Source organism: Leptomonas pyrrhocoris (genome assembly GCF_001293395.1).
Source record: "Leptomonas pyrrhocoris isolate H10 chromosome Unknown, whole genome shotgun sequence".
NCBI classification, from domain to species: domain Eukaryota; phylum Euglenozoa; class Kinetoplastea; order Trypanosomatida; family Trypanosomatidae; genus Leptomonas; species Leptomonas pyrrhocoris.
In genome coordinates, this window is record NW_015438370.1 from 153,248 (window position 1) to 176,319 (window position 23,072).

Genomic DNA, 23,072 nt, shown 5'->3' on the forward strand with positions numbered 1-23,072 from the left:
TAACGTCCATGATACATCCGGGACTCAGCGCCGGGCCAGGCGTTTCCCCGCCGCCTCGCGGGTGGCCGAGGGGCGGGGCGCCGAGCCCAACCCCTGACGGAAAAGCCGAAGGGGCAACACCCGCGCAAAAAGGCCGAGAAAACGCACCGCGGGAAGAAGAAGGGAGATCGCAAAGGTGGCGGAAAACGAACGCAGAACGCGCCGCCGAAAACTGCAGACAACGCCGTCAGCGAAGCCTTCCTTTTTTCGTTGCGCGTGCATGGTGCTGCAGCACATTCGCCTTGACATTCGCGCGCTTCGCGGATGACTCAAATAACGGTGGGGCAAAGCCCACGGCTTTTGTTTTCGTCTTCGCTTTCACCGTTTCTTCGTTGGTACGTCTGGGTATAATACATGAGAAAAGAAGTAAAAACAAATCACCGCTCCTATGAAACATCATCGCAAAGCCACTACAGTTGCCCTGGTACATCAATCGTACACACATCACAAAAAGAGGGGATTCTTTAAAAGCCTTTAAAAAAACTACGCAGCACGCAGCATGGACAGCTCCTCCTCCGCCTTGCCACGGAGCACTTCGTTACCACCGCCCTCCGCGGCTACCACAGTCAGCAGCTGCTCCGCCTCCTCCCACTGCTGCGTGTCCATCAGCGCGTGGGCCAAGTGGTACTGCGTGGACGGCAGGAGGGACGCAGCGGCCGCAGCAGCAGGTGTCGAATTTTCCTTCTCCTTCCTCAGCTGCGCACGGGCTAGTGCTGCGGCGCGGCGCAAGCACACGATGCTCAGCTTCGGATACGACGCGGTGTTTAACAAGGTGCGGCCCAGCTCGGCCCACAGCGCAGCGTCGTCCAGGCTCAGACCCATCACCTGCTCCACCATTTCCTCTACACCCACGTGCTGCAGCCGCACCGAGAGCAGCGTGAGGTACACCCACGTCCGCGCGTTCATCGGGTTTAGCGTGTTGCTCTCCTGCAGGCACTCTTCGGCGGCGGTCAGGTCCCCTGTGCGGTAATACGCGATGCCCGCGCCAAGCCACAGCAGCGAGCAGCACGGCCACACCTGGAGAGCAAGCGTCGTGGCGCCCAGTGCGTCCTTATACCGGCCCTCTGCAAGCAGCGCGTTGCACAGGCACAAGTACGCGCGCAGGCGCTGCACACATGTCGCCTCAACTCGGCGCGCCTCCGCAAGCTCCGTGGCGCTAGTGGCGCTGGTGGTGCGCCGCGCCGCTGCATCGTCGCGCCAGCGGGCGGCCACCTGTGGCAGGTATCCAGGCGCCGTCGCCGGGTTTCCGTGGGCGAGGGCCTGCTTGTACAGCGCGACGGCCTCCGCGGTTTGCCCGAGCGCGAAGACGCACTCCGCACGCAGCAGCACGCACGTGTCCGCCGCTTCTCGTACATCGGTTGTGCTCGTGCTCTTTTCGACCTCGTCCAGCGCCTTTAGCGCCTCGTCGCACTGCCCGCCCTGAGTAAAGAGTTCAGCGTACAACAGCTCCACGCGTGGCTCACCAGGGCGGCAGCGGGCGAGGCACACGTTCGCCAGGTCCCGGTGGTGCAGCTGCACGAGATAGGCCGCCACGTTGAGGTACACCTGCTCCTCGGAGAACGTGCTCGTGGAAGCCGCAGATCCGTTTTCTTTCAGCTCCTGCTCCATGCACTCCACCGCGCGGCGCACCGCAAGATTGTGCTCGCGACGCCACTTTGCCTGCTCCGCCGCCGCGTCCGCGCTGCCGACGCGCACCGCCAGCTCACGCAGGTCCGCCAAGAGGGCGACGCAGCCCCAGCCGAGCGCGTGCTGCGGGGCGACATCCACCAGGCCGTGCAGAAACACACTCGCCTCATCCAACCGGTCGTTCGCGAGCAGCCACGCGCCGTAGTCCAGCAACGCCGGGACGCACGCCACATCGCAGGCGATGGCTTCGCGGTAGCACTGCTCCGCCTTGGCCAGCTCCTCCACGCGTTGGTAGTGCAAACCGCAGTCGATCCACAGCGCGGCCCAGCTCGCGGCGTCCCCACTGTGGGTGGCGAGCCGGCTGTGGTAGAGCGTCCCTGCGAGACCGACTTCCCCGCTGACTTCGGCCTCCAGCGCACGCCAGCGCAGCTCCGCATCCCTCGTCTCTTCTTCCGCCGTCGTGGCCTTGACGGCGTCGCGGTGGCTGCTCTCTCCGTTGCTGCTTGCGTCTCCGCCCTCCACGGCCTCGCACAGGGTGGCATGTAGCATGTCCATCAGTTGCACATAGAGCTCGTTGCTTGCTCGTGCAACCTCCTCCGGGCACGCGGTCGGGTGCACACGCAGGCGCTCCTGCACCAGCTCCGTCACGAGGGGCGTGAGGTGGCTCTTGAAGGCGGCGAGTTGGCCGGTGCTCTGCAGCGCGGCGACAAACTGCGCCCGCCACGCCGCGCTGTCCACGCTGCCCTTCGCACTCTTACTCGCATTTGACAGCGCCGTCTCGTGAGCGACCTCGCGCACGTCGCGCAGGAGTTGCTGTGCGATGTCTCTCAACGTGCATTGTAGCCGCGTCCGCACGTCCGCGGCGGTGGCGGCCGCCAGCGTTGGTGTCGGTCGCGAAGGGATGAGCTGGGCGGGTGTCGCGGCTGGCCGAATGCGGTCGCTGACAAGCGGGGTTAGCGTGCGCTGAAAGGTGAGTTTCAAGGAGGCGCTCGTGCCGGCGAGGGTGTACGGGTGCGGCGCGCTGCGGTCTGGCTCGTCGACGAGGAGGCCCGGCACCGTCTGACGTACCTTGCGGGGGACCGTCCGCTTTTTGCTACCCTTGTCTTGCTCAGCAGCTGACGCCGCTGCGGCCCCGCTGTCCGAGAGCACCGCCGCGCCTCCCGTCATCCCACTTACAATGGATTCGGCGCCTCCCATGCAATAGAGGTGAGCGGGTTGCAGAGGCACCTCCGCGGACAGGTGCGTCGAACCTGGCATCGACAGACTCTGCAGTGAAACGGGAATGACCGCTTCGTAGTACGCGGCGTTCAAGTCCTCCCACTCAACCGGACAGCCAGCACGCAGGGTGCGACGGAAGCGCAGCTCCAGCGGCTTCCCGGCGTTCAGCAAGGTGTCAAGGTGCGCCTCCTGCGCAGCCGTCAGCGGCACCCGCACGACGCACGGCGGCGGCTCGCTGACATCCGGCAGCGGCGGCGGTGGCGCACCGGGCACGGCAGCAGCAGCAGCCTGGGCAGCGGCGGTGTTCGCGGCGGCGGCGGCGGCGAGGGCGGAGGCGGTACCGCTCCTCCCTGACCCCGCCGACGCACCAGCCCCGGCACCGCCGGACAGCTTCATCCGGCGCTTCGCCGCGAGGAGTCCCGAGCTGCCGCTGCCGCCGGTGAAGGAGCTGCTATTGGTGTTTGCCTCAGCGCCGTCCGTGCGGTCCGTCACGACCCACAGAATAGCGGGTTGTTGCGGCGGCGGCGGCGGCGCAGCATCCTCAGGTGCTGAGGCGGGGGCGGCGTCTTCGTTCACCTTCTCCTCTGCGCCTTCCTTCGCTGAATCCGCCGAGTGGCGAACGGCTTCCGCGTCGATAGCCGCCGGCACGTCTCGCAGCGGCGCAGCGTCATCCTGGCCGCTCACGGGCGGTGCCTCGGCGTTGGCAATGTACGCGGCGTACGCCGGCAGCGGCTGCAGCACGCGGCCACGTGTGAAGACGGCTGCGGCGGGGACTCCGCTGTCTCCCTCCGCCGTCCCCGCCGCAGCGCCGTCCTGCGTGTGAGGCGCACCGGCCGCGTTGGTCACCGCCGCGGCGGTTTCGGAGTTCGTGGCATCGGCCGGGAGAGACAACGTCACCTCGTAGCGAAACGGGTGGTAGGCGTAGGCCACCTCTGCCTCGTCCTCCTCCTTGCCGGGGAGGTGGGCGGCGCTGGCTGGCACATTTGCTTGCACGCTGCCGCCGGCGATGCTGCACGAGGAGAGACCCGCGCTGAGCCAGTCCGCTGGCAGGTGATGGACACCCTCCAGTTTAATGTCCATGTAGTTTACATAATCGGCGGGGGGCGTGGCAGGAGGGGCGGCGGCGATGCTGGTTGTTCCAGCTGCGTCCATGGAGTCTGAGTTGCCCAGCGTAGCGGAGAGAGGCCGAGCCGCGGCAGATTCCGCTGTGCTCGACATGTTGGGGTCACGCCTTCTCTGTTGTGATTGTTTTACTATATCTGCAACGGGGTACGAAAACCAGGTCGTGTGTGGGTGTGGGTGTCTGCGCGTTACCGTGTTGGGGCAGCGCACAACTACTTCTCTTTCTTTTACCGCACGAAGCGTTCCACAACAGCTGAACTTCAGTAACGCAGCTCAATAACAGAAAATGAAGAATAGAAGAGGCGGAGGAAAAGAAGACGGTGACAGAGAGAGCAGAAACAGTGAAATGACACAGTAAGGCGCCAGCGACCGAAGAGGCAAACGCTTGACCAAGCCTTTGCAAGCTGACGGCAGGAGAGAGAGAGATGAAGGAAGCAAGACTGCCGGCGTAGCCATTTAAGTCAGCAAAAGACGAAGACGACGACGACAAAGCGAAGACTCTTGCATCATTCTAAACCTTCTTGGACATTTACTCTGGTTTGATGAGCTGCAAAGTACCGAAGGATCGCAGCACGCCCGAGAACGAGGCTTGTTCGTCGGCACCATCGCTCCATCCTTCATGTTTTTAAGTATTTTTGATTGCTTATTATTACGTCAGACTTTAAAAACAAAAAACGCGACCAACAGTACAAGAACGATACGGTACGAAAGAGCGGTAACTGATGCTGCCCTCGGTGCCAAACAAACCGCCTTTACTCGCCGTCCTGATGGTTGGTGGCCTTTCGTCACGTACACGACGAAGACAAATAATATTAAAAACCATGAGCGCGTCTCGCCCTCTCCCTTTACCCGAACAGTTAACCAAGACGCAAATAATCGTCAATAACAGCGAAGAACTAAAATCCAACTGATCACGTTTGGGAAACAGAAACACGTATGTCTGGAAACGTTCGTGAAGACGCTACAAGAACGCCTTCGTGCAGCGGACGATTACCGGCGCTGGAGGTGACAGAGCAACAGCACGCACAGAGGAAAAATATAAGAGAGCAAAAGTAAGAAGAGGAGAGGCAGTGGACGGTGCACGAAACGTTGAACGTAAGACGGGCTGAGGAGGACCACATAAGGGCACACGGAGAACCTTTCCTCTTCATTTCTTGTCTTGCTCCTCTTGGTTGCCTCTCGCGGGGCGGCTGCTTAGCGACCACCGCGGTGGCCCCCACGGCCACGGCCACCACGGCCGCCACGGCCACCACGGCCACCACGGCCACCGTGCTGCGCCGCCCGCTCAGAGATCTCCTTCTCCACGCTCTCAATCAACGCCTTCTCCTCTTCCTCACTCAGCTTCGTGACGGTCGGCTGCTTGCCCTGCAGCGTCGCCGCACGCGCCTTCACCGACTCCACCATCTTCTCCGCCGTCTCCGCATCTTGGAAAATGATCAACGCCTCCTCCTTCGTCGGCATGAAGACGTAGCGGACGCCGCGCTGCTCCTCGGACGGCCACAGTCCCTTCACGTCAGAAAACTTCGCGATCTCGCCGCAGCCGGCGATGCGGTAGCTGCTGTTTGTCGGCATCGCCGGTGTGCGCGGCGCGGCAGTGGTCGCGGCGGCGGCGCCGTCCTCCCCCTCGCGGCCACGCTTGCGGTTCTTGTTCTTCGCCGCCATCTGCGCCGCCTTCTCCTCCAGGTAGGCGCTCTTCATCTGCGCCGTCAGCTGCACGCCGTCGTACTGCGGTGGCGCAGCAGCAAACTTCTCCGCGTCGTCCTTGCTGGAGAAGACGACAAACACGGACGGCTTCGTGCGGCTCTCCGCAGGGGCGTCTTTGTTGCCGCCTTGGAAGTAGCGGCGCCACACCGCCAGCACGGTACCGTAGGCGCTAAAGAATTCCTGCAGCTTCTCAAGAGAGGCGGTGGCGGGCACGGGCTTCACGTACACCGTCTGCTCGTCCGTCTGGATCGACTCCGGCAGCGGGTCCTTGCGGCGCACGGACAGGCCCTCCGTGTGCATCACCAGCTTGTCGCTGCCGGCCAGGGCCTCGGCGATCACCTTCGCCTCCTTGGTCAGGCTATTCAGGCGGTTGAAGGTGAGAAGAACGTCGAGCGCAACGAAGCCTTCGGGGTCCTCGGCCATCTTCGACTTGAGAAACACATCCTTCGCGATGTTCACATCGCTGAAGTAGAACTCCACCTGACGGCGAATCCTAGCGGCGAGGTCAGACATGGTGGCGGGGGACGGAGAGAAAGAAAAAATGAGCTTTTGTAACGACGGGATGAAACAGGCGAAGAGCGGGCGAAGAAAACTGAAAGGGGGGAGAGGGGGTGCGTGTACGCAACAAACATCAATATAAATATATAGTGGGTGGTACGTGAGAGTTCGAATGCCGCGAGAGTGGGAAGGAAGAAGAAGAGCGATGAAAGCGCAGAAGGAGAGCAGCGGGTGAGAGATGAACGCAACGAGGACTCTCTTTTTTGCTTTAAAGTGCGTCTTCAAAGAAAGGAGCTGCGTACGTCACGCATCGAGCAGATGCTTTCCGCGTACACAATACGAAACAAAAAAAAAAGATTAGAAGCGGCCGCACCGGTGTCGCTCGCAGCAAACGACGGTAGAATCTACGTCTACCCGGGATACAGCCTTCCCCCCCCCCCTTTCCTCTTGCTTTCGGCCATCAACTTGGACGATCGAATCGTTTCTGTGGGGTGCGAAGACGTCGACGCTGCTGAGCTAAGCAAACCGAAGTGCAGATAATTATTTATACTGATAAAAAAATAATATATATGCACGACATTCGTATACAAATAGAGTTCGAGAATCCATCTTTTTAGGGGGGCTTCTCCGTTTGTGCTGGTCGCGAAGGAGAACAGTTTAGCCTCCGATAAGCACGCAGCCTTTCTTTTTGAGGGGGTGAGTGTGAAGGCAAATCAGCGCGGAAGAACACAACGTTCAACTTTTATTAACCAGAAAAGAAAAAAAAAACATCGAAAACAAGAACAGTTAGGATTGGAGCAACTCACAGCAACGTGAAAAAAATGAATCCGAAGGTGAATTCGAAGAGCGCGGCCGCTGCAAAAACCACACAACACAGCAGTGTCTCGTAACGGCCCTACAGCCTTGTAAAGCTTCTCGCAAATCGTCCATTTTCAGCCCCGCTTCGACGCATTCACACGCGCACGATCACGCAAACACAGCGGCTGAGAAGCGAAGAAACGAAGCCGATCGAAAAGAGAACGTTGCCAGTCGGAAGAGCCCCGAAACAGAGCGGCGAACGCGAAGAAAAAAAGGCATCGTTTCGATCCAAAACGGACAACTCAAGAAAGCGAGCCACACAAAACAGCGGCATTTGAATTATTACTGGTGCTTTTGTCATTATCTGCGTGCAATTCAGCTTAAATCCAACGAGTCGAGGACAACACCTGCGACAGACTACAGTAATCCTAAGCGGCAATATGCACGCAACGCCAACGTTTGGCTGCACTGCGTTTGCGCCTCTTACGCCGCTTTGCACACGCACACGCCTGACTGCCCGTCACGCGTGGGTTTCCCGTTCCTCTACGAACAAGCACAAGTACAAAATTACTCCTTTAAAAAAAAAATTGAAGACCCCTCAGAAAACCAAAAATAATAATAATTATAACAGACCAATCGCCTCCGGATTGTGTCATGGGGCGTGAATCGTCGCGCTGGGTTCGGCCAGCATCGACGTCTGGGGAGGCGGGCGACCAACACGACGCACCCCCACAAAACAAGCACAATAACAGTGAAAACATACGAATAAACCAAAACAGCCAGAACACGCGAAATACACGCGCAACAGCATGAAAGAGTTGTGTGTGCTTTTACACCGGCGCCACCTCACCGTCTTTAACGGTATAGAGAGGCTTTTAGTTTACTTCGAACGAAACTGCACCTGCATCGTCGAGCGAAGCGACAGGAGGAAAAGGATGGGGGAGAAGCGTTCCTGCATGGCGCTCCGAGTTCATTGCCCTTTTGCGCCCTGGCAATCCATCTGCGCTGAGGCCGACCTGCGTATGTGCGCCTGCGTGCCTCGTTGCTTCTTAGGCCGTCTTCTTCGCCTTCGGCTTCGGGATGTACATGGTCGAGATGAGCTTCTTCAGCAGCTTCGTGTCGCTCACGCTCTTGTACACCGGAGTGGCCTTCAGCACCACGTTGTAGACGTCCCCGTTCGGCGCCGCCGCCGCAGGCGCAGCAGCACGAGCAGCCGCCTTGGCCGGAGCCGCCGCGCCGGTGGAGGCAGCAGCAGCCGCATGTTGCTGCAGCGCACGCGCCGGAGAAGGTGCGTTGTAGTCGAAGCCCGGTTGGCCCGCGAAGTCTGACTTCATGAAGCGGCCGTCCTTGCCGGAAGGAGCGATGGCGGCGAGTGCGCTCGGCTCGAGGCCGGCGGCGATCCGCACCACACTCGGCCCGCTCGCCGCCACGGCCGCGTCGACGGAGCCGCCGTAGTGCTTGGCGGAGAAGGCCGCTGCAGCAGCAGCAGCAGCCGGTGGAGCAGCAGGAGCAGCAGCGGCAGCAGGAGCAGCGGCGGCAGCACCTGCCGGCGGTGCACCAGCGGCATCCGCCGGATAGTAGTTCGCGACCTTCTCCACATCCGCCGCGTCGCTCACCATCATAGCGATCGTCTTCGCTACCTCTGCGGACTGGCCGTTCTCGCAGTAGATCTTCGCGAGGTAGCCGGGCTCGAAGGTGTTCGTGTAGTCCACCACGGCCTTGTCGGTCTGGATCGTGCAGAAGACCTCATTCTCCTTCACCAAGTCACCGACTTTCTTCTTCCACTCTACGACGGTGCCGGCCTCCATGGAAGGGGAGAGGGCCGGCATGAAAACTGGCTCGCAGTTCACGCCCTCCGGAGGCTCAGAAGAGCCGCTGCCGGCTGGTGCAGCAGCAGCGGGAGCCGGGTCAGCAGCAGCAGGAGGGGCGGCAGGGGCTGCGGCCTCAGCAGCCGGTGCCGCCGCCGCCTCCTCTTCGCCCTCCGGCACGTACTCGCCTGCCTTCCCCAAGTCTGCCGCGTCATCAACCATCACTGCAATCGTCTTCGCCACCGCCATCGTCTGGCCGTTCTCGCAGTAGATCTTCGCGAGGTAGCCGGGCTCGAAGGTATTCGTGTAGTCCACCACGGCCTTGTCGGTCTGGATCGTGCAGAAGACCTCATTCTCCTTCACCAAGTCACCGACTTTCTTCTTCCACTCTACGACGGTGCCGGTCTCCATGGAAGGGGAGAGGGCCGGCATGAAGACGGCCTCGAAGTTCACGAGCCAGCAGAGGGTACGGCGCATCATTGTTTTCTTTCGCTGATGCGTCTCGACCTACTGGTAGTAAAAATTTGATAAGTATATTAAATTTGTTTTTGAGGTTAAGGAGGGCTTAGAGTACTTAAAAAAGGAGAATCAAGTAGTGACAGGACGATGCTTCTATCGCTGATGCTGTTAGGAGCTCGATCAGCCTCGACGAGACAGTGAATTGGCCAATAGGAAGTGGAGACAACTAACATAAGTGCAGTCGACACAGGGAGGGAGAATGGGAAAAGGCAACGGGAGGAGAGGGATAGGGAGGAGGCGGTGAACGGTGTTAGAGAAACTTTTAAAAAAATAAACGCGACTTCGGACAACACCTTTGAACCGAAATTATCGTGTAAGGGAGGGGAGGAACGGAGAGGCACATTCCACTGACCAGTCAGAGCGGCCTATGCAGGGTGCAAAGGCCATCAGTAAGTAGCCGGTTTGTTTTTTCCTTCTCACTCCTTTGTCTGTGTACTCTTCTTCTTTTGGCATCTCCACGGCTTCTTCTAGATGCCGCTTCACACGATTGTGCCGTTGTGTTTTACCACGTCTGCCACCGCGTGACATCGTCTTCTAAGTATGGTTCAGCAATGAAAAAACAAAAGGGAGGCACGCAACGATACGTGCAAGTGACCAGACGACGGGGACACGCGTAGCGAGACTTCATTGAAAGAGAAAAAAACAAAAGAGGAGAGAGAGAGATCAACAGAAGTGTGCTCGGGTCACTTTATTACTTACGAGCACTAAATCCAAAGACGTCCATCGGCAGCAGCACCGTTTTTAGAAAAAAAAAAAGAACTTGGCGCTGAGAGATAAAGGGGAAAGAGAAGAAGAGGCAGACAACACACTCACAAGCAAAAAGCGCGTTCTGCGCTCAGCAGCGCTTTTAAAGAAGGATCAAGAAAGATTCTCCACTTTTTCGCTGTCGCTGCACGTTCTCCAACCAGCAACGATCACCCGTGTCGTTGTTCTCAACGAGTCCGTCCGCGTCCGCAGCACCAAACGCATACGTGCGTGTATGCGTGTGCGTGAGTGCGTGTGTTTGTTAAATGGCCAGCAGCAAGATAATCAGCACCACAAGAAAGATCACAATGGAGTAAAAGCCGCGATTTTCACTCTCCTTCAGCAATTGAACCACATTTTGATTCTGCCGACGGCTCTCATCGGTGGTGCGGGTCACGTTACCGTGCAGCTGATCGAGCATCTGATCCTGTTCGCCCAGATCATCACCGATCTGAATTGCGTAGTGTCGCGTGTTCATCACGGAGGCATGCAGCTGGTCGAGCAGCTGATCTTGCGTGCGCACCTCCTCCTGCTGGGCATAGACGCGCTCTGACATGACTCCGCTACAGCTGTAAAAAGATAGAAAAGAAAACAAGAAGAAGAGGACGGAAAGCAAAAAATTGTTAGGCGAATAAGGAATGCAACTTCGTCTCACAAGAAGAAAGCAAGCGCAGTGCGACGGCTGCGTCTGCGAAGGCACGATCGAAGGGAGCTGCGTGTAGGTGTTCCTCTGCGACACTTGCGTGGGGGGAACATAAAGCAACAAAAGTGCTGAAGAATATGAAGAAGAGGGGAGAGAGATGAAGTGGCAGAAAAGAAGAAGCAGTGCCCATCGGCTCTGCCAACGTAAGAGGGTGACGCCAGCATCAAGTAAGTCGTTAACAGAACAAGAAACAAGAGAAAGCCATGGAAGCGATGAGTGGTTCACACTACCCTGTCCCACATAACGTAGATTCTGCGGAGCTACTATGAGAACGAAAAGAAAAAACCGGCACATCCAAATACCACTCTGATGTGGAAGAGAAAGAGTAAGGGCGCGCATTCAACGCCCAATGCTGTTCAACGCTGCTCCGGTGCGGAGTGAAGGCGTCCGCGCTTATAGCGACATTCTTCTCCCACTTCGACTTCAGATTTCCTTTTGTGTGGTGGCTGCTGATGACGATGATCATTGTACAAGAGTGAAAAACAAAAGGGGTGGCAAAACAAACCCGCACGCACACAACAACAAAAAAGTACAGTGCGTGGCAACTTGGAAAGGACGTTTGAAGAATAATAGAGAAGAAGAAAAGCTTTCGACGCATCCTTGACGAATGACCCAGGTAAGAACACGTTCATTGTCGTCAGTGGCGCTTTTCTTTGACACCTCGCTTCTCTATGTCGCCGACACTCTTCACCGGAGAGTGGCCGGGGGGAGTCTTTTTTATTATTATTTCTTCTATGCAGTCACTCATACGAAGGCGTGTGCGCAGGAGCTCTCCCCGACGCCAACGGCAGAGACCGCTGAAATACATGTGCATTCAAGTGAATCGATTACCTCAGCACCCGCACACACGCACACACGCACATGCATTTACGCCTACAAAGGGTGCATTACGACTTCATCATGTAGAGGCTCTTCTGTCGCCGTGTCTTGCGTATCCATTCCTCCGCAGCGATGGGCAGCCACTCCTTCATGAAAAGGCGCACCCCACGCGGCAGCGTTCGCGAGTGCGCCGAGACCACCACACCCTTTCCACCCCCGTTTTTCCGGCACCCACTGCGTGTTGACGGAGTCTGCGCCGCTCCTTTATTGCCGCAGCCGTTCGTCTTGCTTACTGGAATGATCGACGCGCCCAGCGCCAGCTCCATCTCGTGCAGGCTTTCCTGCGCGTAGATGCAGAAGGCGTCGTACTCCGCCGGCGGCAGCTGACGCGCGAAGGCCTCCATCGCGTCCGTTTCCATCCGCACGAGATGTTTCTTCTGTGGTTGAGGCTGCTTTCTTTGCTTTTTCTCACAGCGCTGTTTAGGAGGGGTGTTGTGTGCTGTGTGAGAGGCTTCTACACGAGCAGCGGCATCCCGATTACCCTCACGAGATCCGTTGGCGAGCAGCGGCGTGACTATTGCGGTTGCACCTCTGGTACGCGGAGCGCTCTGCTTGCTGGCGCGAGCGTGCAGTCGATGACGAGCAGGCACGACGGCAACCGCCGCAGCGCGCTTCTCGGGCTTCCCGTTTCCCGCCTTGGAAGCAGCACCGGAAAGAGCGAGCTTTGCCAGTTTCGACGTGCGCGTGTTTGCCGAAGTGAGAGTCCGTGTGCGGCTGCGACGACTCTTGGCGGTGCGCATCGCCCTCGACGGGGCTTCGACGGGGTCAACTCGCGGTGGCACGTGCGCGCGGAAAATGCCGGCCAGTTCGTTAAACGCATCCTTCTTTGTCGGCGGCAGAATCGCCCAGGCGCTCGACAAGTCCGCCAGCAGCACCGGCAGCGGTACATCCAGTCGATTCGCGTCTGCTGCCACGCAGCCCATCGCGTAGACGCCGAACCCGCTGACTTGCTGCGCAGGAATTCCATGCGCCAGAAACGCATCCACCGTCGGCGGGGAGACGAGTTGGGAGACGGCCATTAAGTCGGTGTTGGTGAGGTACTTCAGGTGTTCGCGGGTGCCTCGCAGCACCTGCTGCTTCAGCTTCTCGCGGCACTGCTCCTCCACCAGCATCAGCCGACGAACGTGGCTCTCGTGGGCGACGACCTCACGTGCCCAACGACGCTGCGCGGCCTTCATCGCACGCAGGTACACCGTCAGCTCCTCTACGGCATGCTTGCCCTCGGCTGTCGTGTTGACAACGGAGACGGTTCTGCCGAGCTGCCGCGTGGGGAACATCGTTTTTCCCCCTTTTCTTTTCTTTGGCAGCGAGCGTCCGCGTGTGCCTCCGTTAAATCGGCGTCTCTCGCGGGCCGTGAGAAGAAAAGGCAAAGGGCTGACGTCGATAATGTCGATGACGCTCGATTCCTTTTCTTAATGAAACGAAAAAGGAAAAGAAAACGCAGGAGTGTTGCGGTGGTGGAATGGGTCGAGTGCAATGCCTCAGCGCTGATAAGCGCACACGAAGAGCACTAGCGGTCGCTCCTCTGAGAAACAGATGAACACGGAGGGGACGGGGAGTAGAAGACCTCCTCGCGCTTCTTCTTCTTCTTTCCTCCCTTCGATAACTCTTTTGTCAGAGAAAGAGATGACGACCTCGTCAACTTGGTTACGGAGAACGAAAGGGAGAAGAAAAGAAAAAAGGTGGAGCGAATTGCGAGCAGCACGGCTGATGGCGCAGATTAGCAAAGGAGCAGAGGCGAGGGGAAGCCGCTTCCTCAAAAGTGAAAAGAACCGACACTCCCTCGTTGAGGCATCAGCGACATCGAAATCGGGGTTAGAGAAGAGGTCTCATCGCAGTATATTTTGTTCTCGATGCCTTGCCTCCATACAGCAGTCTAATAAGCCAAGAAATCAAAAAGATTGTCATAACGACACCCAACAGCTGCCGATGCAAAGGAAAAAAAAAAGAGCGCAAGCGAGTAATTCAACGGCGCGCAAACAAATTCGAAGCAGTTTGAGAAGCCGCTGGGCATGCCCGCGTGCATTCATGCTCTTTCCCACACGAAATTGTCTTCACTCAGTAGCACTTACTCCTTCTCTTTTTTCTTAAGCCTCCTCACGTCCTCGTTTGCGATCCTTGTCCAGCACGTTGCGGCTCGCGTACTGCGCAAGGTCGGCCATATCCGCAGTGCTCACCCATTGCTGTGGTCGCGGAAACCATAGCCGCACTGTACCGCCCTGCATCTGGCGGGTTGCCGGAATGCGAAAAGGGCGCTGCGCATTTCCCACCGGCTTGGGGTAATACGAAGTGTAGAAGGCGTTGCTGGTGCTGCCGTGTTCAGCCTTGCGCTGCAGCACACCAAAGCCGGTCCCGCGCTGTCCCAACGGCTGCTTCGCGTAGATGTCGGAAAAAATTGGGCTGGCGTAGCGCACGACGGTGGTGGCGGTGGTGTGGGCAGAGCCGCCGGCGGGCCGACCGCCCGCGCTGGTGTGGTCCTCCGCGTTGCCGGCGTGCAGCTGATCAAACAGCTTACCGAGTGCTTCGCGCGCGTGTCCGTCTGAGGCGGCATCCACGCCGTGGTCGTCTTTCCTCGTCGCGTTACGCTCGCCGCCTGCCTCGGCACTCACCCCGCCGTGTGCGCTGTACGCGGCGGCGGTGACCTCTCTGCGCAGCTCGCCCAGCAACTCCTCGTAAAAGAGGAGGGACGTTCGTGTTGGGGTGCGAAAGTGCTGGGCGTGGACGAGGTCGAGGTAGAGGGCTTTGCGCGGTGCCGGGAGGCTCTCGAGGGCGGACATGCACGCCTGCAGCGTCGCACGGAAGTTCTGCGCCTGGGCCGCGGTGAAGGACATGGCGGCAGGGGCAGGCGGCGCCGCGCCCGATCGCCTCGCATGCGTGGACAGGTCGGCCCGCCCAGCTGAGGTGGTTGCGGTTGAACTCCCGCTAAGATGGCGATCCGCCGTGCCGCCAGCCGGGCCATCTCTAATACTATTGCTAGTATTCGCATCGCTAGTAACCTCGTCTGCAGTGTACGGATCGCCCTCTGCCACGGCCCCCTCCTCGATCAGCCGCAGCAGCTCGTCGGCCGCCTCTTCTTTCAAAAGCTTGCGCTGCCTCCACCGACGCACCATCCGCAGGCACTTATCACGCCAGGCCGGCTGCGACGCACCGTAATCGTGAAGGGACGCAAACGCGCTCGTCGCCATTTCCCAAAACTCCTTTAACACCGCCGCCAGCGCTTGATCCGCTGCGGCAGCTGCGGTGCTCGACGAGGTGCGCACGAGGGTGGCGTCGATGAAGCACAGCACCGGGTAGGCGGCCGCCACACGCGCTGGGGTAAATCGCTGCGCGACGGCGACGGCAATGCGATGAGGGATGACGTGTGCGTGCAGCACCGCCGCTGCAGCCGCCTCTTGCACCAGCAGAATCTGCTCCTTCGATTCCTTCGAGAGCGCGTCCAGCGCGGATTGAAACGCCTCCATCGCTAATTCCTTCTTCGCATTTTTTTTTTTAAATGCAGGAAGTGTTTTCCACACAGGGTGGATGAATGTGTGTGCGGGTGTGTGGACCGGTGATAGCGACCAAGAAAGGCATGCGTTTTCCGAGTATCAAAAAAGATAATTACGATGAGAAGAGGAAGATGGAAAGATGAAAAAAAGAAGGAAGATGAACTGTTTTGAAGGCGGCTGCACCTCATCGATGCTGCGCAGGCCAAATACCTTCAGCCGTCAAGCCGTTGCCCTCAAATTGCAGAAAGACACCCTCTGGCTCTTCTTCTATATACATACTGCGCCTTGTCTGGTGAAAGGGAAAAAAAGCTCGCTCGATGAGGCGCGCCGTCCATGCTCGTGCAGTTGGCGTTGAAAGGAAACTCAAATATATAGTCGCTGTCGAAAAGCGGCAAATAACGCGGCGAACTCTGAGTAGGGAAGTGGGTTGCACCCTCAGCCGTCTTCGCTTCCGCAGTGCCCTCTTCCCTCATCCGCTGACAGCTTTATCGGACACATTTCTGATGCGATACCGCGGCGCCGCCGCGTCAGTTTAGTCGTCTGCCGTGCGACATGTACTCGTAGACCCGCTCACTCCGCTCACGTTTCTGATGCGCACCGGCGTGTGCGATCGTCCTCGCACCTCCTGCCGTCGAAGCATCACCCGCCGCCTTCACCGCCTCCTTCGATCCTTCCGGGGCAGCGAGTTCGTTTCGGGAATCCGAGTTCTTGGAAGTCGCCGTGGTCGTGTCAGGCGGCATGCGCGTAAAATCGGCGGAAGAGGGAGTACTTCCAGTCGCGGCGGCGACAGTTGACGTTGCCGTCGGATCAAACCGAGCGCGACGCAGCGGCAGCATCGGCACGTCTGTGCTGACCACTGAATCTTCTTGTCCCTCCTCTTCCGTTGAGGTTAGTCGCTGGTTGCCACCCTCCCAGGCATCCTCACCCTCCTCCTGTAATCGATCGATCTCATGCCGCGCCATGGCATACGTTGTCGCTTCCCCACTCAGCCTTCGCTTACGATTTGGGTGTTGTGTCACGCCTGGCGGCACTGCTGGGTACCACGTCAGCGCTAGCGGTGGCGGGGCCAGCACATCGTCCGGCGTGAGTTGCGCGAGGAAGCTGTGCTGACGACCCTCCGCAGACGCACTGCAGAGCGCCTGTAGCGTCCGCGGAGACAGTGGAGAGCGGGGCTCGCCGTTGTAGAGCTGCTGCTGCTGCCGGGCAAGAGCTGCGGTAATCGGGTCCGTCGAAGCGTAACTGGGCGAGGCGAAATTGGCGGACGCGACGAGAGGATTCAGGTGCAGCCGGGTGTGTAGCGTCGTCCTCGCATCGAAAAAAGCAGCGTCGTCGTTATTACTCTGTCGTTGTTGCTCCTGCTGCCGCCCCCGATGATAGCAGCCTCCTCGCCGCTGCTCATCCTCCTCCGCGCCGGTCCTCCCGTCGTCCCTTTCATCATCGGCGATCTCCTCTTCGTTTTCGTTCTGCGTGCAGCCCGCTGACGCTGCGGACAGGACCGCGGAACGTGAAGGGGGAGCTGCAGGCGGATGTCCGCGGAAGGCACTTAGAGCATCGCCGTAGCTGCTTTCATCTACGTTTTGGTCCCACACACCCGCCGCGGTGAACGGCGCTCCGTGCCGAGCGCTGGCACCGTAGAGAGAAGAAAAAGGCGGTGCGGGGCAACCAGGCGCAAAGGGATTTGAAGAAAGCGAAGGCGGTGGAGGCCGTACACAACTTCTTGAATTCGTGGCTGTATTCGCCCAGTTGGGGTTCGAATAAAAGGAGGGCGCAGTCAGGTTGGCACCGTCGGGCGCTGCACCGGAGCCCACAGAAGCCCCGTAGGTGGAAAAGCCACGGTCGGGAAAGATTGGTAGGTTGGTACTCGCCGTGGTGTTTGGGAGAGGCGGTGGTGGCAGCCGTGGCTGATCCGGAGACGCCTGCCACCCTTCAGGGGACGATGGAAAAGCGTGCATGGGTGCCGCCCTTCGATCACCTATCTCACCCGCGATGCCTACGGGGGAAAAACAAAAAGGCTATGTGCGTGTTCTCCGTTAAGTACTTCGAGCACTGTAAGAATGGGAGGGGGAGGGAGGGAGAAAGAGACGGTATTTCCTTTTTTGATGGGAAGGAGAAGAATGAGACGAAGAACATGCGTGCGTCGCAGCCTCGAGAGAGAACTTCTTTCAATAGCAGTGATACGCAATCGCGGATGTGCGGTGAACAAAGGAGCAAGTAGGAGAAAGACAAAGGCGATAACAACATACGAAAGGCTGTCTTGTTATTCGTCTGTTATGAAGAGCAGTTGGGGGGAATTCAATCAGTCGGGTGGGCGCTGACAATGACACACACACATACACACATACGTACACATACGTATGCACACGCCAAGAAAGCTTGTGCCTTCGGTGATGGCGGTAGAGCAAATCTGAAAAGAACAGATGAAACGAAGAGTGCAAAGAAGGGAAAGAAATAACTGAGAACAACAAGAAGACCTTTACCGCTTCCCGTCTTCGCTCTTCCGTTGCAAGGACGATCACGGCAAAGCCTAACGAATTCCCCCTGCTAAGACGTCACCATCGAACTCGTTATTCACCTCGGGCATTTCTTCCTTCAACGATCTTTACGTGGAAGATCTTTTCGAGATGCGCGACGCTGTTCTGTGACGCAGCTTGAAACGCCCTCCTCGCCCCCCCCCCCTCCCTCCTTCCCTTCGCCTTTTCTCCTTCTCCTCTTTCTCCTTGTCCGCTTTTTAATCTGTAACTACCAAAACACGCTTTCACGAGAAAACAAAATTTAACAGGTGTGCGCTCCGGCAGCCGTCACAGCGAACTCAACAAGTTCTCGGTGCTTCTATTCCAACGCCCCAGTGAATGCAACTGCTATTTACGTGTCAGTCGGACGTGAGGGTGTGCAGCGTCACCGCCATCCCGGCCGGTTTCACATCCTTCAGCGTCTCCTCAAACGCAGCACGAGACGCGTCTCCGCAGAAGACCAAAACCTGCGTCTCCCACGTCGGCGGGTTCCCTGCCTCCCCTTCCACCGCACCGACTCCCTTACCACTACCGGTAGTATTATTCCTACGCGTGCTGTCCGCCGCCGCCTGTGCGTCCAGCAACGCACCCAGCACGTGCTGCGGCTCCAACAACGCATCCACCACCACATCCTCGATCACCGCCGCGGCACCAAGCACATCCGTCAGGATCGCCCGCAGTGGTTCCATCGCCGCCTCCGGTGACGCACTGCGCGTCAACAGCCGCACGGACGTCGCTGTGCCACACCTAGGATTCGCACAACCTCGCAGCGCCTCGCCGAAGGTTTGCAGCAGCGAAGAAGATGACACAGAAGCGTCCGCCATGAATGTCGTGGTGTCGACAATAATAAGCAACCGCGACGATGAAGGCGCGGCGCGCAGACGCACGTAGCTGTCGAGGTGAAAAGATCCACGCAGCTCCGCGTCCTCCAGCCACGCCGTCTTCCACGCAGCAGGGCTCGCGGACGCAAGACCAGACCGTACGGAGAGGAGAGGAGCGATCTCCGCTGCATCCGTCCACACCGGCAGCTGGTGGCCCCTGCCGAGGGTGTGCAGGGCGTGTTGAACATTAGCGCACGCCAGACTCCCTCGCCGAGCAGCGCTCAACGAAGGTGAAGAAGACGATGCTTGTGGAACCCTCTCCGGCACCCACGTCACGGACACGCTGTTGCGGCCGACGCGGTGGAAAATCGGCTCCCCCGTCACAGCAGACCGCGTCACGACGATCAGGCTGCTGTAGCGGTCGTGGATGAATTTGGCGAGGCTGTCCGCCCCGGTGTATCGCGGCAGCCACAGCGGAGAATGCGTCTCCACAACTTTGTGATGCAGACGGAGATGGGTGTAGACCTGTTGCTCGGACCAGCCTTCGTAAGGGAGCCAGACGGCCAGCTGCGCCATAGCGGCTGCCCAGTTGAAGACGCACACATGAGCTGCGCGCACGCCGTCTGTGTTGGCTGCGGCAGAGGAAGTGCTACTCTTGTCCTTCGCACTGCCGCTGTCACTGCTGGGAAGGGCGGTTGCGGTGGTGGTGCCAATCGAGGTGAAGTAGCAGTGCGGCGCCAGTGTATCCCAAACGGCAGCCATCCACGACTGCGGGATAACCGGCCGGACGCGGCTACCCGGCGGGGTCTGTCGCTTCGCCAGCTCTGGGAAATCAAGCTGCTGGCGAAAGGCAGCCTCCAGCCGCACCGCCGGAACCGTCGCTGCTGTCTCCTCTGCGGCGTAGTGAAAGAGCCGCAGCAGATCGTGTTTGTGGGAGCTGATTCGCTGCTGCACGGCGGCCGGCACGTCCTGCGTGGCGGACGCGTTTTGCGCCTTGGCTTGCGCTTCCTCTTCACCGTTGTTGGTCGGTTGTGGTGGTGCGCTGTCTGCTTCGGAAGAACCGGCGGTGGTGGTGGCCGATGTGGTGTAGCAACGCCGCTCCGGCGAGGAGGAAGGTAAAAAGGGCGAGACAGCGTAAACCCCGGCCGTTGACGTTGCGGTACTCAGCTGCGGGGCACACCGCTGCGTGCGTAGTGCCCCAGATGCACTCGTCCGCGGCTTGAGTGCCGCTATGTGTGTCCTCACGCCGGTGAACGGCGTGTGGGTGGCATGGGCCCGGTATGCATCGCGCAGAGACAAGCTGGCAGCCCAGCTCACTGCCGTCACCGCGGTACGGCTCTTAGGGACAAACATGGACTGTGACGGAGGTACAGTGATAATAACAGCAATGCGATAGACGTGTGAATGGCTCCTTTCACTGTCAGCTCGGGCGTCTTTTACCGGAGGAAACCGCCCGTCAAATGCGATACGTTTACCTTTGCTGTGGACAAACCTTTATGGAAACCTTTTTTTCTTTCTCTGCTGCTACCAGACATCAAAGGAAGGGGGCGTTAGAACGGCAGGACGACGAGAAGACAAAGAGAGGGACTGCAATTAGATGAACGCGCTGCACCGCAGTCCAAAAGAAGAAAGAACTGAAGCACTACACTGTGCAGCGTCGTTGCGTGAAGGCGCACACGGCTCGCACAAAGTGCTTTCGAGGAAGAAGACGCATGAAAAGATTAAATAATCAGCTGCGCACACACAATGCACAGGCAAGGCATTTTTCACGCCTCACAGCGGCGCAACCTTTTTCTCATTTTTAAGAAGCACTACCAAGCAACCAGGATTTTTACCCGGTTCAGCACGCGGAGTCGTGATCGTCTCCGCGGTCCCCTAAAACAAACGCCATCCCCATCTATCGCCTTTGGAGCTCAAGACGCACAGCAGGGAAACGGAGCTTTCACATCATAACTTATCGTTATTGTTTTCGTTTTTTTGCGTCTTATCCTTAAAGGGGAAGTTTCTTCACTGCTTATTCGTAGAACCGAATTAAAGTAACCAATTTAATTTAAAAATGAAGGGAGAAAACAGCGTGCAGCCGCCGTCGTGAAGAGAGAAAAGACAGTAGTAATATTAGAAAACCAATCGTTGCTCCGCAGGCTTACGTGCCTTCGAGCAGACAGCACCAACTGAACAAACGCCAAGGGCGGAGAAACGACAGAAAGGCGCGGTGACACGACGACAGCACAACAAATTTCAAGAAAGAAAGACAAACGTCCACCCCTACGCCGCCAAATCTTCCTCGACAGCCTTTTGTTATATATATACGCGCAGGCCTTACAACAACACAATCACGCAAGTGAAGTGAGAATTAGTGCTCAGATGATCATGCCTCCTGCAGCGTGTACTTCCACAGTTTCTGCTTCAGTTCATGAAGCTGACCGGCCGGTACACGAAACAGTACCACCTCGCCGTTGCTGCCGTCCTCCTCACGCACATCCTTCAGCTGCAGCCGCAGCGTCTCATCCACATTTGCGCTCAACACGTGCATCGCCGAGGGCACCTTCAACTGCGGCTTCGTGTAACGGAAAGGGTTGCGCACCACAAGCTTCATCGAGAGAATCACCTCTTTTACCTCTGATTTCTCAAGCGAAGCAACAGCATCTGCCGCAGCTGTGGCGGCCACCGCATCCGGTAGTGCCTTCATCACCACGTGCGTCGACTTCGCAATCGCATCGAGCAGCGACGCCTCCGTCGCGTCGTGCAGCACAATGCACCGACCGGGTTTGCCCACACGTGCCGTACGCCCCGCGCGGTGGACGAACGTGTCCGGCGCGAGGGCGTAACGCGGCAGGTTCAGTATCAACACCGTGTCCACATCGACGAAGTCCAGCCCGCGTGCGGCGACGTCGGTGCAGAGTAGAACCTGCGCGACACCGCTGTTAAAGTCCTCCATCGCGGCCACGCGCTCCGCCTCATCCTTTTCCGTCGTGAGGGCACGCACGACGAGGGCGGAGGAGGACGTGAGCGAGGCCGAATCCGCCGCCTTCTTTTTCTTGCTGTTGTGGATCGTTGCTTCGGCAGCAGCAGCAGTGCTAGACGACGCTGCGGTCTTGAGGGCCTCCTCCAGCTCCACCATCTGCCTCGTCGTGCCAAACACCACAACACGCCCGTTGAAGCCCACGTTTTGGGTCAGCAGACGCACCCCCGTCGCCACGCGGTCGCCCCACGCACACGGCTGGTGAAAGCACTCGAGCTGCGGCGGCAGCTTCGCCGTGCCGACAGCCACCAGCTGGTAGTAGTACTTCTTCACCCCGAGAAACCCAGCCTTCAGCACCCAATTTGGGATTGTTGCCCCGCACAGCACGTAGTGGTGTGCGCGGAAGTCGTTCAGGAGACCCTCCGACAGCGCACCGTTCGCCCTACGAATAAACTTTAGCAACGCTTTCATGCGGCGGCCGAGAGAGGAGAAGCGAGGGCCGAGGGTCATGTCGACTTCGTCCACGACAATCGCACGGACGCGGGCAGGCGAGATCACACCAGCTACGCGGGTGGCCACCGACGCCGCAGTGGCCTCCTCCTCGTCGTCGTCGTTGTCCGATGCGTTTACTGCGTTTGTGTCATCCTCGTCTTCGTCTTCGTCTTCGCCTTCTGCTGCGGCTGCTGACTTCGCTGACGTGAAACGCTGGTGCTTCTTGCCGAGCAGACGCGCCTCTCGCGCCGCCTCCGCCTCCTCGGCCGCCGTGGCCTTCGCCGCCATCGTGTACCCGCGGATCGCCTCATCCAGCGTGCAAACGGTGCCGATTAAAATATCGATGGCGCCGCCGTTGCAGGTGGAACTGCCACCTTTCTGTTTCTTCTTCTTCTGGTCTTCGTCTGCGCTGGCGGTGGCAACCGGCTGCAGGTCATCGAAGCCCGCCACGGCAATGCGCAGGCCCTTCTGCGTGCCGTAAATACTTGTTAGCACACTACGGGTCTGCATCGCCAGGTCGTTGCTGAAGACAAAGATGAGAAGAAAAGGGCCGGGCGCGGCGTCGGTCGCACGTTGCCGCTCAACGAGGAGGTGGCGCTCGATGATCGGAAGCGCGTACGCGAGCGTCTTGCCGCTGCCGGTGCGGCTGTGCAGGATCACGTCGCGGCCGTTGAAGATGCCGCGGTAGCACTGCGCCTGGCACGGCAGCAAGCTCGAAAAGCCCAGCGTTTTCTCTAACACCTTCGCCGTCGACGCCGTCATCAACGCCGTCTTCACCGTGTCGGTGTGCGGGTTCGCCAAGGCCTCCTGCGCCTCCTTCCGCGAGACGTGCCGCCGCTCCACCGTCACCTCCCTCTGAAGGCGCTCGAAGGACGTGTCAACTTGGGCGTCGCTGTGCAGCACCACCATGCCGGTCTTTTTGACCTTCTTGTGGCGATGGGCGTTGCCAGAGGTCTCCCAGCTGTAGACGCTCATTTTCTCTGCTATTTTTTTATTCCGGAGAGAGTGACGAGAGGCTGAGGGTGACAGACGAAGCAATAACTAGAGCCTCACGCGTTTTTATTTGCTTCGTGACGGGCAGGTGGATGCGCGGTGAGAAGGCGACTTGGCTTCTCTCAGTGGGTGAACTAGGGGTACGTTC

General features: G+C 58.7%; 9 protein-coding genes across 15 annotated transcripts; all 9 read right to left on the reverse strand.

Annotated features, from left to right (window-relative positions):
• Window positions 1-522: 522 nt before the first annotated feature.
• Window positions 523-4,278, reverse strand: ABB37_06345 (hypothetical protein; the record flags this gene model as incomplete). 3 transcript variants are annotated; one of them, XM_015804636.1, is made up of 1 exon in its annotated part: window positions 523-4,278. In XM_015804636.1, exon 1 carries the CDS (start codon window positions 4,099-4,101, stop codon window positions 523-525), a length of 3,579 nt encoding a protein of 1,192 aa, XP_015656614.1. In that variant the 5' UTR covers window positions 4,102-4,278. The 3 variants fall into 3 exon arrangements, with proteins under 3 accessions (XP_015656614.1, XP_015656613.1, XP_015656612.1); XM_015804635.1 differs by having other exon boundaries at window positions 523-4,264; XM_015804634.1 differs by having other exon boundaries at window positions 523-4,259.
• Window positions 4,279-5,199: 921 nt separating this feature from the next.
• ABB37_06346 (putative la RNA binding protein) lies at window positions 5,200-6,302 on the reverse strand (the record flags this gene model as incomplete). The annotated part of the gene is made up of 1 exon (XM_015804637.1): window positions 5,200-6,302. The coding sequence occupies exon 1, from the start codon at window positions 6,220-6,222 to the stop codon at window positions 5,200-5,202; it is 1,023 nt and encodes a 340-aa protein (XP_015656615.1). The 5' UTR covers window positions 6,223-6,302.
• Window positions 6,303-8,054: 1,752 nt separating this feature from the next.
• On the reverse strand, window positions 8,055-9,499 carry ABB37_06347 (putative mitochondrial dihydrolipoamide acetyltransferase precursorlike protein; the record flags this gene model as incomplete). The annotated part of the gene is made up of 1 exon (XM_015804638.1): window positions 8,055-9,499. Exon 1 carries the CDS (start codon window positions 9,291-9,293, stop codon window positions 8,055-8,057), a length of 1,239 nt encoding a protein of 412 aa, XP_015656616.1. The 5' UTR covers window positions 9,294-9,499.
• An 839-nt stretch (window positions 9,500-10,338) lies between these two features.
• ABB37_06348 (hypothetical protein) lies at window positions 10,339-10,848 on the reverse strand (the record flags this gene model as incomplete). Its single annotated transcript, XM_015804639.1, has 1 exon — window positions 10,339-10,848. Exon 1 carries the CDS (start codon window positions 10,630-10,632, stop codon window positions 10,339-10,341), a length of 294 nt encoding a protein of 97 aa, XP_015656617.1. The 5' UTR covers window positions 10,633-10,848.
• An 818-nt stretch (window positions 10,849-11,666) lies between these two features.
• Window positions 11,667-13,301, reverse strand: ABB37_06349 (putative mitochondrial hypothetical protein; the record flags this gene model as incomplete). 2 transcript variants are annotated; one of them, XM_015804641.1, is made up of 1 exon in its annotated part: window positions 11,667-13,301. In XM_015804641.1, exon 1 carries the CDS (start codon window positions 12,933-12,935, stop codon window positions 11,667-11,669), a length of 1,269 nt encoding a protein of 422 aa, XP_015656619.1. In that variant the 5' UTR covers window positions 12,936-13,301. The 2 variants fall into 2 exon arrangements, with proteins under 2 accessions (XP_015656619.1, XP_015656618.1); XM_015804640.1 differs by having other exon boundaries at window positions 11,667-13,267.
• A 444-nt stretch (window positions 13,302-13,745) lies between these two features.
• Window positions 13,746-15,206, reverse strand: ABB37_06350 (hypothetical protein; the record flags this gene model as incomplete). 3 transcript variants are annotated; one of them, XM_015804644.1, is made up of 1 exon in its annotated part: window positions 13,746-15,206. In XM_015804644.1, the coding sequence occupies exon 1, from the start codon at window positions 15,117-15,119 to the stop codon at window positions 13,746-13,748; it is 1,374 nt and encodes a 457-aa protein (XP_015656622.1). In that variant the 5' UTR covers window positions 15,120-15,206. The 3 variants fall into 3 exon arrangements, with proteins under 3 accessions (XP_015656622.1, XP_015656621.1, XP_015656620.1); XM_015804643.1 differs by having other exon boundaries at window positions 13,746-15,132; XM_015804642.1 differs by having other exon boundaries at window positions 13,746-15,129.
• Window positions 15,207-15,673: 467 nt separating this feature from the next.
• On the reverse strand, window positions 15,674-17,551 carry ABB37_06351 (hypothetical protein; the record flags this gene model as incomplete). Of its 2 annotated transcripts, none has more annotated exons than XM_015804646.1 (1): window positions 15,674-17,551. In XM_015804646.1, the coding sequence occupies exon 1, from the start codon at window positions 17,096-17,098 to the stop codon at window positions 15,674-15,676; it is 1,425 nt and encodes a 474-aa protein (XP_015656624.1). In that variant the 5' UTR covers window positions 17,099-17,551. The 2 variants fall into 2 exon arrangements, with proteins under 2 accessions (XP_015656624.1, XP_015656623.1); XM_015804645.1 differs by having other exon boundaries at window positions 15,674-17,193.
• Window positions 17,552-18,015: 464 nt separating this feature from the next.
• On the reverse strand, window positions 18,016-20,002 carry ABB37_06352 (hypothetical protein; the record flags this gene model as incomplete). Its single annotated transcript, XM_015804647.1, has 1 exon — window positions 18,016-20,002. Exon 1 carries the CDS (start codon window positions 19,828-19,830, stop codon window positions 18,016-18,018), a length of 1,815 nt encoding a protein of 604 aa, XP_015656625.1. The 5' UTR covers window positions 19,831-20,002.
• An 843-nt stretch (window positions 20,003-20,845) lies between these two features.
• ABB37_06353 (putative RNA helicase) lies at window positions 20,846-23,072 on the reverse strand (the record flags this gene model as incomplete). Its single annotated transcript, XM_015804648.1, has 1 exon — window positions 20,846-23,072. The coding sequence occupies exon 1, from the start codon at window positions 22,904-22,906 to the stop codon at window positions 20,846-20,848; it is 2,061 nt and encodes a 686-aa protein (XP_015656626.1). The 5' UTR covers window positions 22,907-23,072.